This window comes from Chiloscyllium plagiosum, chromosome 10, assembly GCF_004010195.1.
Source record: "Chiloscyllium plagiosum isolate BGI_BamShark_2017 chromosome 10, ASM401019v2, whole genome shotgun sequence".
Classification (NCBI taxonomy): domain Eukaryota; kingdom Metazoa; phylum Chordata; class Chondrichthyes; order Orectolobiformes; family Hemiscylliidae; genus Chiloscyllium; species Chiloscyllium plagiosum.
This window is the reverse complement of record NC_057719.1, coordinates 68,873,430-68,888,034: the sequence shown is the minus strand read 5'-3', so window position 1 is coordinate 68,888,034 and position 14,605 is coordinate 68,873,430. Positions and strand designations below refer to the sequence as shown.

Genomic DNA, 14,605 nt, shown 5'->3' with positions numbered 1-14,605 from the left:
TTAATATTCTTTAAACTAATTTCAGCAATATGTTAAGTAACCTGAACTGGCTACCCTCAGCAATAATAAAGACTGTTCTTTAAAATTGTCGAAAAGAACATCACATCTCACCATTGTACATTTTCATGACACTTTTCATCTCAAAGCACTTCACTTGCAACCTTGCCTCGTAAAAGCTTTAATCTAATAGTTGAGTGTTTTAAAACTAGTGTTAACTACAGTGGCAACACAGCTGGGGACCTAAATGTGACCCTCAAGAAAAATTGGACTAGCCTTTGAAAATAATTTTCCCACTTGCTGTCTGGGCAGGAGTGAAATCAACAAATTACCAAGCAAAGAGAAAACTGTACACCCATCAATAAGGGCACAACACTTATCCCTCTTTCAACTTACAGGATCAATTTTCATCCACTTGCACTTTGAGAGTGGTGCATAATAATAGGTTACACATACTCCATTTCACAACTCAGCTACTAAATTACTGTAAAGAATACCCACAGCATTTTTCTGCAGTGAAAGACATTGCTGCTTGATTGTAGTGTACTGTTTAAATGAAAGTCACCATCACTTATGGATTAAACGTTAGAAGAGACTAATTGTATATCAACAGCAAACAACCACATAAGTATGCTTGCTCTGTGAGGAATGGCAAAAAATAGAAATGATTTTACCTCAAATTGCTAGCACTTCACACACAATAACATTTTACAGAGAACAGTATGCTTTTGGTGTATTAGGTATGGCAGGGAAGCAGTATAAAGTGTAAAGTTACCAACAGACAAATGTTACATTAGCACTTACACGGGCAAGCTATTCTCCTTCAGGAGACAAATTCTATCCTTGTCAATACTAATTTTACTCCAAGTAGTAGAAAACAGTTTGAAAAGATGAAAATTAGAGCTCTGTGCTGGAAACAGCCAAGCTCATTCAAGCTTAAAGGCCATTTTGTTGGCCCAAGGTGCTGAGGTGCAGCTTGAAAACATTTCCACAACTTCCAGGTCAACCCATTCATCTATAGTAAACTTTGTTTTTTTTATTAAACCTGTCACAGGTTTTAATGTCAATACTTTTCCACTTAAACAAACCAATCTTTTCAAAGAAATAAAAATATCCTATACACTGTTCAGTACTTGAGCAATTTTTAAAAACTGATTCTTAAAGACAGAATAAGGAACAATGTTAACAAGAAAGTATGTGGTTTTCTTAAAAAAAAGTCAACATGTATCTTCTGTAAAGTCAAATGTTTTGGATGTTTTCCATCAATCTTAACCTTTTGAAAGAAGCAGATTTTTTTCTGCAGGCGAGTCAAACTATACCACAAATGTCCTCCAGCTTAGACAGCAAACCAGACAGATTCAGTGGCTGCTCTATTCTTACATGCTGTTCAGAGGCTGGACAGCAGGAGGCAGGATTCAAGCTGAAATGCCAGTTTTCTCACGTTATGATGTTGCCATCTAAGAACTGACAAAAATGCAGCAAATTAATTACAGAGACAGAAATTTGCAGAAGTGTCAACAAGGGCTGCAAATGAAGCACAAGCTTGCGTCAGATTATTTTTCAAAGTCCCCAACTGAATACAATTTCTCAACCTTAGCTTGGCAGCTACTAAGATTCACTTGAAGTTGCCTCTGTTGGTCACGGTTACATATTTTTACATCTTTTTGAGGGAATCAAGGAATTTGGGATAATAGAGGAAGGGGTATTTGATAGTGAAGATCAGATACAACCTTATCTGAGCAGGCATGAGGGGCCAAATCACCGACACTACTTCTCATTCTTATCACGAAATACAATGTGATGCTAATTTGAACAAGATGCAAAATCAGGCACTGGATACATTTAATTAGCATTTACCACAGAAAAAAAACTAATCAAAACTGTTATGATAGATATATTCATCATATCAAGACTATGAAGAGTCATTCCAATGTCGCCATCACCCACTTCGTATCCTGGCTGAATGGTGGGGATCACCAATTGTAGATAAGTCCAACCCCTTTGAAAAATTGCCCAAGTATCTGACAAATAATAATGCTAAGATGGCATTTATGTTTGACCAATGAAGTGTGATTATTTCTTCCTTGAGCAGGCATCACCCTGAAGATTTCAACATTGATGGGCTATTTGGCCTGGCTTGATGAGTTAATGCACTTCCTAACCTTCCTCATAAAAGGTTTAAATAATTGATTTGTCGACCAACTTAAAGATTACCCAGTGGAGGGCTCTGGGGCTTAGTGTTCACTATTTCACAATGTGGCCCATCAGTGCAGCTCTGCATCACTGCAAATATGAAGCAGATAAAAACTTCCCAGATGCCGCATTTCAATAATCAGTATGGAAACCATACTCTGCAAGATATACTGTTGAAATTCATGGGTTATTGCCCAAGAAAAGAAGAAAATAAAAACTGTCTGAATGTTGAAATTTGCTAAAGGAATCTGACACTCAATGTCTGCTGTTTAATTAGAACAAAATTGTAACGTCCTTCTGTTCCAACATTAAAGTAAGAGTTTTAAGAGCAAATAACATTCTTTCATCAAACTTCTACAGATGGTGAAATTCCACAGAATATGCCGTGGAAAAGTCGAATCTTTGGATTTTCTAACTGTTATTCCTGAGGATGGAGTGATTTTCTAACTGTTATTCCTGAGGATGGAATGATCAGATTTTATCGAAGGTTTATAGAGGAATTAGGCCATTTTTAATTTATAGTCAGTTTAAGGATGATGATACAAATCAACAGCTTGGTGCCCTACCTTGGAAAGCTATGCAGTTTTGTTTGTGCTCAGGAATTCCGAACATTCCTCATAGTTAACTTGGCCAAGTTAATTTTTGATTATTTTCCACCTATATCTATGAAAAAGGAGGGTAAGGCGAGGTGAGATACATTGTAAACAGGGGAAAAAAAATTATCCATTTATTTTGAGGGTTTCTTTCTCCTACCCATCACAGAGTATCATTCTTTTTCATTTTGTGAAATCTATTGGAATAAGTTCCAAATATTGTGGCTTTCTTTCCTGCATGCTTCTGATCTAAGTACTGTCTCAGATATTTAACACTGTTTTATTACCTTTGAAAATGAAGCAACTTCTCAAAGTCTTCTGTTTTTGCCCAGTTGATTGCAAGTTGGATACAACTCTAAACTATGCAGCACTTTCAAAAACCGTTGTCACCAAAAACTTGTTGAGAGGATCTGATCACACCCAGCATACCTTGCTATTTAAGCTACTGTATTCTGACTGTCAACGAGGACTCTTATTCCCACTATCAGAAGTTTCAAAACTGAAGAACAAATGTGAGAATTGAGTGACTTCTTTCATTTGAGATCACATGGTCACCACGGGGATGTAGAGCTCAGCATATGATGTTTACAATGCTCAACAAAATATAGGCTTCAAGACCAACCCCACCATTGATAGCATCAGGAATACTGTTTGACATAAGGCAATGCCTATCTCATTTAATACATGCATTAATTACACATCATTAGTTATCGTGGAACAGTATGATGCAATTGAGTGGGAGCTAGCTTACTTCCCAGGGTGAGGGACGAGTCACAGGCTCGAGAACCTAAGGTCAGCCGACTTCCTTCCATTTGTAAACCAGATACCTTTTCACAACAACAATCTGACACAAACACATTTTAAAAAAAATATTTCCAGATGTTACAATAGCTGAATACAAATATTCAAATGGCCACGGTGGGATAACATTGCAGGATTATTTGTCCAAACCTCTAGATTATTATTAATCCAACACTAATCAAGTCAGGTTAAGATCATACCATTTTGTCCTATCAATGTTGATAGCATGTGGATGAGATGGGCTTATAATTCAACTCATTGTATCTGACTCCAGGAGAACAGAGCCAAGCGAGATCGCCTTCCAGTACTAACTTTACGCATTATTCTTCATTTATCAAGTGTCATAATAGTAACTTCAGTGGGAATACAACTGCCAGGATTTTGAAGACCTCAAGGTAGCCTTGGAATTTTGTTAAAGTGACATGTGCCTCCATATTATCTTGATAAACTACAATTTATATTATAAAGCATGAGAAATACAAGTTGATGAAAGGGAAGCACAGTCGTAATTTTTAGAAACATTTTGTACAAAGACTGATTAACAACTGCAATAAAATTTCAGATGGTGAAGGGGTGATAAAACCTCAAGCGTTTATTCAAAAGACAATTGGATGCTGTGCTGGTGGGGACTATAGATTTATATGGAAGGATAACCTACCCTCATCTATTGATAGCTTTATAATCTGTTTGGTATCAGACTGGAGAACTTAGGTAATTTTGGGGAAAGTTTAATTAAGACTGGGAATGACGGGAGGGGAATCACCATATTTAAATAAAGCACCTTCTTTGTTCAGAACAGAGAACGTACACACCCTTCAGTATGAGGTGGACATAACAGAAGCTTTTACAGGTGATCGTAGATAGATACAGTTGCCTGCTTAAAGTCCTTCTCCACTGGTCCTCCATCCACAGTCATCTACATTTGCAGCTTATTTCTTTTCTTTGCTCCTTTTGCTCCATATCCCTGTTTTTTTGCTCCCTGAGCAAAACTGCAACTGTAGCAGTGCAGCAATCATAGTCTCCTACTTGTGTAATTCTGATGCACACTCCCAATATGTGCACTGCTATCCTCACCATGTTGGTGCTGCCAACCAGGTGTGTGTGCAAGAAGAATGCTTCCGTTTCAAAATGTCACCGACAGTGTAGAAATGCCTGCTGTGGAGTCAACTGTTAATACATTTATTTTGTTCCTATTGTGTACACCCTAAAAAAGATCAGCATTAACGTTCATGAATTTTGCATGAGATCAAGGCCGGACGAGCTTTGTGAACATCTATGATGCCTTCATCCTGTTTTATCACACAAGTTATTTGCAGTTATTTGCAGTTGCCGCTCAAAGACTGAATGTTTCAGAGATTTTGTTTGTTTTATGGAAGACATATCAGGCTATTCTTTCCCAAAGCATTACCTTCCTTTGCCAAAGCTATCTCATGTCTCCTTTTTACCTTCCTGATTTCCGTCTTAAGTATACTCCTACTGCCTTTATACTCTTCTAAGGATTCACTTGATCTATTCTGTCTATAAGAGAGAAAGTGAGGGCTGCAGATGCTGGAGATCAGAGCTGAAAATGTGTTGCTGGAAAAGCGCAGCAGGTCAGGCAGCATCCAAGGAACAGGAGAATCGACGTTTCGGGCATAAGCCCATTCCTGAAGAAGGGCTTATGCCCGAAACGTCGATTCTCCTGTTCCTTTCACCCTGACAGGAATATACTTTCTCTGGATTCTTGTTATCTCATTTCTGAAGGCCTCTCATTTTCCAGCCATCCCTTTACCTGCGAACATCTAACCCCCCAATCAGCTTTTGAAAGTTCTTGCCTAATACTGTCAAAACTGGCCTTCCTCCAATTTATAAGTTCAACTTTTAGATCTGGTCTATCCTTTTCCATCATTATTTTAAAACTGATAGAATTATGGTCGCCGGCCCCAAAGTGCTCCTCCACTGACACCTCAGTCACCTCCCTGCCTTATTTCACAAGAGTAGGTCAAGTTTTGCACCTTCTCTAGTAGGTACATCCACAGACTGAATCAGAAAATTTTCTTGTACACCCTTAACAAATTCCTGTCCATCTAAATCCTTAACACTATGACAGTCCCAGTCTATGTTTGGAAAGTCAAAATCCCCTACCATAACCACCCTATTATTCTTACAGATAACTGAGAACTCCTTACCTTTAAGAGAGCTATTCTCCAGGTAGTCTGCATATGTTGGTGGCTTGGCAGTTCACCTCCAACTGTTCAATTTTTTTTAATGGGGTTTGTACCCCAAAACATTGGATCGTTTCATTGGTTTTAATATTGCCAAAATACTAAGTTCGCACTTAATTGGAGTTTAGTATCTTTGGGGCATAATTTAAACTGATTGGCCGAATTTGAAGTTGTTTTTGTCTCATAGCAACCCAGATACTGCTAGCTGCTGGACCAAATGTTACACTGTAAATTCTCCAGCACTCTGTGTACTTGCTAGATCTTTCAACTCTCTTAAAGATACAGTACACCTTACATCTTCATAACAGGGGTAAGGATAGAAAGTGGAAGCGCACATTTGCTAGACCAGTCTATATATTTCTTTAGGCTTCAGCGGCTGAAGGTGCCTTTTAAGTGGACACCTCAAAGCACTGGGGAAACACCATCCACATTGCCTTTGCAAGAATCCACGGTCAAGAATGCTGGTCTAATGGTACCATCCTCTCACACATACACACAGTCACACCAAAATTTACTTCTTCTTTTAAATAGAGCATTTCACCTTATTATGGGGTGTAAAGTTTTCTTTTATATATGTGGAAAGTGGTATAAATAAATAAATGGCTATTGATTTAGTGGTTTACTCATCTCAGTCATAAGTGTTGGTAATTGTTCATAAAGTGTCCAGCCAATGGTTATATCACCCAAAATTATTTGCATTATGGGATCCAGGGTAAATTTTTAATTTCCAACCTGCACAATATTAAAGAGCTATCAGAAAATAAGGAAAAAAGATGTTGTGTTCATGAAACATTTATCTGTTTCCATTGCAGAACAGAAATATTGGCTATGTTCAAAACACTTTGATCCAGTCTGACATGACTTACAGTTAAGTTCTCCATGTTTGAAAACATGAAATACTTTTCTACGAGAATCATTGTGTCCCCATTTCTTCGAAGTTTCAGTTAGTTGATCTAACAATTTGCTCCACAGTTTCCCTATTTACACGACTTGCTTACCTAGAAATAGATCAATGCTATTCCACGACCTGTGCAACTTTGAGCATTTTTCTCTTTCCTTGACGTTCTTATAAATTTATTTCTCCAAGATAATTTTCAAGTTTATTATTTTGCTTCTTATACAAATATCTCATCCATGAATTTGTTATATTGTGCATGATTATCAAATATATATTTTAATATATTTACTCCCCTTTCATTGCCAAATGGAACTGAAGAAAACTACACAATGAACTTTCATCTTCAAAAAAAAAATAAATCATGGAACATGGTTTCTGCTGCACCTCAGTTTCATAGAAAACATTCATCTTCTATTCTTCCCGCAGTTTGTATTAATTTGAGTGGATTGTCACTTCTTCACTACTGATTTTCATTTATAGGAACAATGCAATTTTCTAGTTGATGTTTAATCAAGATTAGATTGTAATATCCACTTTACAGTAACTGACCTTGACAGACAGGGTGTGGTAACAATGAACTCAGTGTCAAACCATTCAGCATCTACTCACTCTTGCACAGCTTAAATTGGACGTAATGTATGTACTGTATGTTACTCTACCTAATTGATACTGGCCATTATATTTAACCACTAGTTTCTCATCTTAAGTCAACAAAAACATATGCATCACAAACTTTAATTCTCCAGCTATTCTGGCAATCACAACCTTTTGGCTGTGGAATTCTTGAATTCTACTACCTATTGTGAGGGAAAGTGCATTCTGATTTCTCACTTCAATGGTCCATATGTATTTTTATTGTTACATTACTCATTCTTGATAGCCAAACAAAATGAATAGTTTCTCCATTCTGTGAAGTACTCTGTGCAGTTTTGATCCCTTTATTTAGGGAAAAATATAATTTCATTGGAGGCAGTTCAGAAAAGGTTCACGAGGATGATCCTTGGAATGGAGGGATTGCCTTATCAGCAAAAGCTAAATAGAACTGCACTCTATTCACTGGAGTTTGCGCTAATGAGAGGTGATTTCATTGGGAGGTAATGTCCGAGTGGCATTATCACTGGACTGTTAATCTAGAGACTCAGGCAATGTTCTCGGGACCTGAATTTGAATTAAATAAAGTCTGGAATTAAGAGTCTACTGACGACCATGAATCCATTGGCAAGTGTTCGAAAAATCCCTCTGGTTCACTAATGTCATTTAGGGAAGGAAACGGTCATATCCTTACCTGGTTTGGTTTACATGTGACTCCAGACCTAAAGACTCTTAACCCCTCTCTGGGCAATTAGGGATGAGCAACAAATGCTGGCCTAGCCAGTGACACCCTGATCCTATGAATAAATAAAAAAAAATAAACATAGGGTTCTTGAGGGTCTTGACAGGGTAAATGCTGAGAGGATGTTTTCCCTTCTTAAAGAATCTTGGACCAGAGGGCACAGTCTCAGAATAAAGGGGCAACAATTTAAAACTTAGATGAGGAAGAATTTCTTCTCTCAAAGGGCTGAGAATCTTTGGAACTGCTTATCACAAAGAGCAGTGGGGTCAGAGTCTGTGTGTGTGTGTGCGTGTATTATATATCTATATATATAGCTTTAAATTAAGGGGTGGTACGTATAGGACAGATGTTAGGGGTAGATTCTTTACTCAGCAAGTCGTGAGTTCATGGAATGCCCTGCCAGTAGCAGTGGTGGACTCTCCCTCTTTATGGGCATTTAAACGGGCATTGGATAAGCATATGGAGGATAGTGGGCTAGTGTCGGTTAGGTGGGTTTGGATCGGCGCAACATCGAGAGCCAAAGGGCCTGTACTGCGCTGTATTTTTCTATGTTCTATATATAATATAGACAGATAGATTCTTGATCATTAAGGGAATCAAAGGTTACGGGAAAAGGGCAAGAATGTGGTCATGAGGAATGACTGATCAAACATGATCGTATTGAATGGTGGAACAGTCTTAATGGGCTGAATAGCCAACTCCTCTTCCTACTTCTTATTGTTTTATGGTCTTAGAACATTCTGCTCTGGATACTCTCTTCTCAAAGACAAAAAGGAAGTTATTCTTTGAGCTTACCTGCCCTTAAAATCATCAGATTCACTTTTGAGTTGGCCCAATCATAAAAACGGTTATATAAAAAAAACACAGGCTAAACACTGTACTCAAAAATGACTTGATTCACTGCAGTTATTACTGTGCCAGCCCAAGACCAATAATTAGATGCAAAGCTTTTCTTCAGTATAAAATTGGTATTTGTATGTTGAAGATGATCAAAGTGCCTTTGGTTATGTAAGTACAGGAGTGATTGGATGCCAAGTATATAGAATGATTCTGCAACTTGCTTCAACCTATTTTAAAACCTGACACTTGGAAATGTTCCATGCAGCTCTTATTATTTTTAACCTGCCAAAATATTTTTCAACCAAGCATCTGGACTTAAACCCCTCTGAGCCCCTGCCACCATATTGAAAAACAGACTTCTTGTTCATTATCTCTTTTAATCTCCCTGGATGATAACTTTTAATTTTTAAATCACTCCACACAAAACTCTTTCTTTCAAGTTCTCTGATGGATATAGGCTTAATCTCAGAACGGTAATATTTGCATGGTAAATGTAACAATCAGGAAATAGGTTAAAGCCTATTAGCAGCAGGGAGCATATGTTGACAAAGTATGCAAGATTTCCCCACATTTCCTACGCAGCAGGAGCTTCTAATCACATCATGAAGTAGTTCTTCAACACAGCGCAAGCCTGTTATTTAAGCAGCAGCAAGCCTACTTCCTTCACTTTGATGCTTCACTGCAGAGGTAAGTAAACCATTTACTTTCATAAACTTCAGCTTGTGCTAAATGTGTTACAGGAGCATCTGAATACATTCTGAAAAGGGGCACACTGACAATCACTCGTGGACACTTTTCGCAGCATATTAATACAAAAAAAATTATGATTTATGGACACAAATCTAACAAATGCATAAGTCCTGATATCATCATTTTGATTTTTTCAAATTCAAATTTTATTTGCTTTCTGGAAAAACCAATATACTCAAAGCAAAATTCAGAGAAACTTTGTTTCATACCACTCCAGCATAGTCAACAATATGTTTGTAATCCCATACACCATTGCTCCCCAGTTCCACTTCATCATCGAGCTCATTCGGCGTGCTAAGGAAGAAACTTATCCTTTTCTTTTCAGGCATCAAGGAACACAAGATGCAACAACTCAGAGATACCCATGACTCTCCGGAACCTTCCTCCCCTTCACATCCCTCTGATTCCATCCCCTCTCCCAAACCAAACTACCGCAATGTATTTACTATCCCTCCCGAACTTCAGTTCTCTGATACTGAACATTCAGTTTTACCCCTCTGCATTCCCACCTGAATAATTCCAGGCATGACATGTCATTGACCTCTTCGTCCATTACCTTAACTTCCGTTCCCATTTCTTTGGATAAGAGCCCTCTCCCAGTCCCACAGACCCCTTCGTCCACCTCCAACACTCTCCCTCGACCTGGACCCCTCTTTCTGGCCTTTTATCTGCACTTAACTTGCTCGTTGAGAAGTGTCGACATGACATCGGTTGCCTTAATTTCTCTGCACACCTCTCCCCCACCCATTCCAACTTATCTTGCCGTGAACTGACTGCATTCCATGCTCTCAGATCCAACCATGACTTCGTAATTAAGCTTGCTGACAAGGATGGTGCTGTTGTTGTTCGGTGGACTGGCCTCAACATTGCATAGCCTGAGCACCAGCTCTCAGATACCTCCTCCTCGACCATGACCCCACCATGCAACATCAGGCCATTGTGTCCACTATGGTCACTAACATCATTGCATCTGCGGACCTCCATCTCCCATCCCCACCACTTCTTCTTGGTAAAAAAAATGCTATTACCACAGCGTCCGGGCTCATAGTCTCCAAACCCTGCACAGCTCGCACCTACCTCTTTCCCAAAATCCACAAACAGACTTATTGGTTCTGTTGCTCCTGCCCCACAGAGCTAATCTTTTCCTAACTCAACTTGGTTCTGTTTTCTCCCATTGTCTAGTCCCTGCCGAATTATATCCACAATTCCTCTGACATGTCATACCAGTTTCAGAATTTCCAGTCTGCGTCTCTAGCTACCTCTTCTTTACCACCGACATGCAATTCCTTTACAATTCCCCCATCAGGATGGTCTCAGGGCTCTCTTCTTCCTCTTGCCAATAAAATCCAGACCTTCCCCATACTGCACCACCCTCCTCTGCCTGGCCAAGCTCACCTTCATCCTGAACAACTTCTGTTTTAACTCCTCTTACTTCCTTCTGATCAGAAGGATGGCCATGGTCACCCACATCGGCCCCCAGTTATGCCTGACTCTTTGTGAAGTACATGGAACATTCTTTGTTCTCGTCCTATTCCAACCCCCACCCATAACTCTTTCTTCAGTATATTGTTGGTATCATTGGTGCTGCTTCCCCCTCTCATCCGGAATTAGACAGCTTTATCAGGCTCGCTTCCAATTTCGACCTTATTCTTACCTTCAGCTACATCCTCACATCCTGCGACCTATAAAAACTCCATTCTCCCAGTTCCACAGTTTCCATCACATCTGTTCTGATGATGCCAACTTCGACAATGGGCGTCTGAAATGTCCAACTTCTTCCTCAACCGAGCAAGAAGTTGACAGGGCCCTCAGCTGGGTCCCACCAATCTGCAGCACTTCAGCCTTCACCCCCTCTCTTCCCTCCAACAACAACAATAGGGTCCCCCTTGTCCTGACCTAACATCCCACCGGCATCCACACCCAGAGGATCATTAGCTGCCATTCCACTAACTCCAGCAGGATGCCACCACCAGACACCTATCCCCCTCCCCTCCCTTGCCAGCTTTCTGCAGGGGCTGTTCCGTCCAGGACACACTGGTTCACTCCCGACACCAACCTGCCATGGCATCATGGCACCTACCCTGTAACTATAGAAAGTGGAACACCTGCCCGTTTACCACCTCCCTTCTCAGTATCCAAAAGCCCAAACACACCTTCCAGATAAAGCATTGCTTCATCTGCACTTCACTCAACGTAGTCTACTGCATTCGCTGTTCACAATGTGGTCTCCTTTGCATTGGGGAAACAAAGCAGAGACTGGGTGACTGCTTCACAGGGCACCTACTTTCGGTCTGCTAAAGAGACCCTGAGCCCTCCAGTTGCCCGTCATTTTGATACACCACCCTGTACCCTGGCCAACATCTCAGTCTCAGGCTTGCCTTGGTGCTCCAGCGAAGCTCAGTGCAAGCTGGAAGAACAGCACCTCATTTTCCACTTGGAGCTCTACAGCCTTCTGGACTCAATATCGTGTTCAACAATTTTAGGGCTTGAGGCACCTTTTACCATGTCCTTATCCCAACCCCCACACACCAGGCCTTGTTATCACATAGTTTGCTACTACACACAACCTGTTGTTCGCCATTAATAGCGCTCATTAGTAGCTATTCATTCTCCCAGGCTGACTGTTGTCCAACTGTTCTTGTCTCCCTTTAGACTCTGTCTCCACCCATCATTTACTCCTTGCCACACTCATCTACCCTATCTTCTGCATAAAAAACAATTTTTTCCGACATACAGTCAGTTCTGAGAAAGAGTCACTGGCCCTGAAATGTTAACTAATTTTTCTCCAAAGATGCTGCCAGACGTGCTGAGCTTTTCCAGCTATTTCATCTTTGTAAAACTAATTTTGGATATGAATATAATTTGAGCAATTGGCTATTGTGATATAGATCATGATTACTGTTAATTTCATCTTTAAAACCTTTAAAAGCATCTTTTACACACACCCTGTCATTCACACTGGGACCAGATCAGCCGTGATCACATTGAATGTTGGAAAGGTCCAAATGGTTCCTTGTGGGTTTGTTCATGTGTAAGACACAGTGGTTCAGTGTTTAGCACTGCTGCCTCACAGCGCCAGGGACCCAGGTTTGATTCCAGCATCGGACAACAGTCTGTGTGGATTTTGCACATTCTACCCATGTCTGCATGGGTTTACTCTGGGTGCTCCAGTTTCTTCCCACACACCAAAGATGTGCAGGTTAGGTGAATTTGCCATGCTAAATTGCCCATAGTGTTCAGGAATGTGTAAGTTAGGTGCATTAGACTTGGGTAAATATGCAGTAATAGGGTCGGGAAGGTTACTCTTCAGAGGGTCGGTGTGGATTTGTTGGGCCTAATGGCCTGTTTCCACACTGTAGGGATTCTATGATTCTATGAAGACAGTTAAAATATCACCATATAAAGATTTGCTTAACAGCTTCTTAATTGCAGTACTTAGACAATGACTAGAACTCATTAGTATACTAAATATTGACAAATATATCAACATTAACCCATCAACTGTAAGCAACCTTTCAATAAAGCTACGTTCCTACTGTGCTGATAAGTAATTTAGTTTTTGTTTAGACCACCTATCTAAACAACAGCAATGGACTGAATCTTGGATTTTTTTTATGAAGTCTGAGTTTTGTTGAGTTTCTTTAGAGGGTCTCTCAAAATGAGGACTAACAGGTTCTCTCACCATATCTGCTGATATGCACTGCACAAATTACCCACCACACCACTGTGGAGTCTATCATACACAAGTCTGGCTCCACTGTACCATGTACCAGTCCCAGAACCACTTGATACTCAATGATTATCTGTCATCTTTGGGAGGCTACTATGCATGCGGACAAAGCTGCCCTGCTCACTGACAAACAGTATCTGAAATTTTGAGAAAGCGAAGATCATATTGTAACTCTCTGGCTGGGACTGAGGGATCATGGGAATGGTCTTCTTCGCTGAGGACCAGCAGAACAGGCTGTGCCACCAGGCCGTGCCACCAGGCCCTGGTTACCTAGTCCCTGTTCACACCTGTGTTCATACTGTCTTCATAGTGCAGAGGACTGGCCAGCAATACTGTCAGAATATCACTGCTCTTCTCTGCTGTAGGCTAAGTGCCACACACTTTTCTCAGTTGCCTCACACTCACTCTCTCTCTCCCACCTCTTTTTAGATTAGATTACTTACAGTGTGGAAACAGGCCCTTCGGCCCAACAAGTCCACACCGACCCGCCGAAGCGCAACCCACCCATACCCCTACATTTACCCCTTTAACCTAACACTACGGGCAATTTAGCATGGCCAATTCACCTGACCCGCACATCTTTGGACTGTGGGAGGAAACCGGAGCACCCGGAGGAAACCTACGCAGACACGGGGAGAATGTGCAAACTCCACACAGTCAGTCGCCTGAGTCGGGAATAATTCAGCTGTACAGCTGCAACATGACCTCCCAACTCCTGTAATTAATATTCTGACCAATAAAGGAAAGCATACCAAATGCCTTCTTCACTATCCTATCTACCTGCGACTCCCCTTTCAAAGAGCTATGAACCTGCATCCAAGGTATCTGTTCAGCAACATTCCTAGGATCTTACCATTAAGTATATAAGTCCTGCTAAGATTTGCTTTCTCAAAATGCAGCACCACGCATTTATCTGAATTAAACTCCATCTGCCACTTCTCAGCACATTGGCCCATCTGGTCAAGACCCTGTTGTAATCTGAGGTAACCCTGTTCACTATACCTCCAATTTTGGTGTCATCTGCAAACTTACTAACTGTACCTCTTATGCTCGCATCCAAATCATTTATGTAAATGACAAAAAGTAGAGGACCCAACACCGATCCTTGTGGCACTCCACTGGTCACATGCCTCCAGTCTGAAAAACAACCCTCCACCACCACCCTCTGTCTTCTACCTTTGAGCCAGTTCTGTATCCAAATGGCTAGTTCTCCCTGTATTCCATGAGATCTAACCTTGCTAATCAGTCTCCCATGGGAAACCTTGT

General features: G+C 40.5%; 1 protein-coding gene across 5 annotated transcripts in view; it reads right to left on the bottom strand.

The window, feature by feature from the left end:
- dph6 (diphthamine biosynthesis 6) overlaps nt 1-14,605 on the bottom strand; it is a 304,120-nt gene that overhangs the window by 58,953 nt on the left and 230,562 nt on the right. The window contains exon 14 of one of the 5 annotated variants that reach the window (XM_043698018.1): nt 1,236-1,461. The exons of the other annotated variants lie outside the window; for them this stretch is intronic. Within the exon in view, the coding sequence (XP_043553953.1) occupies nt 1,435-1,461 (27 nt within the window). The 3' untranslated portion in view covers nt 1,236-1,434. Of the gene's footprint in view, nt 1-1,235; nt 1,462-14,605 lie in introns of those variants that run through there. 5 annotated transcript variants of the gene reach the window in all.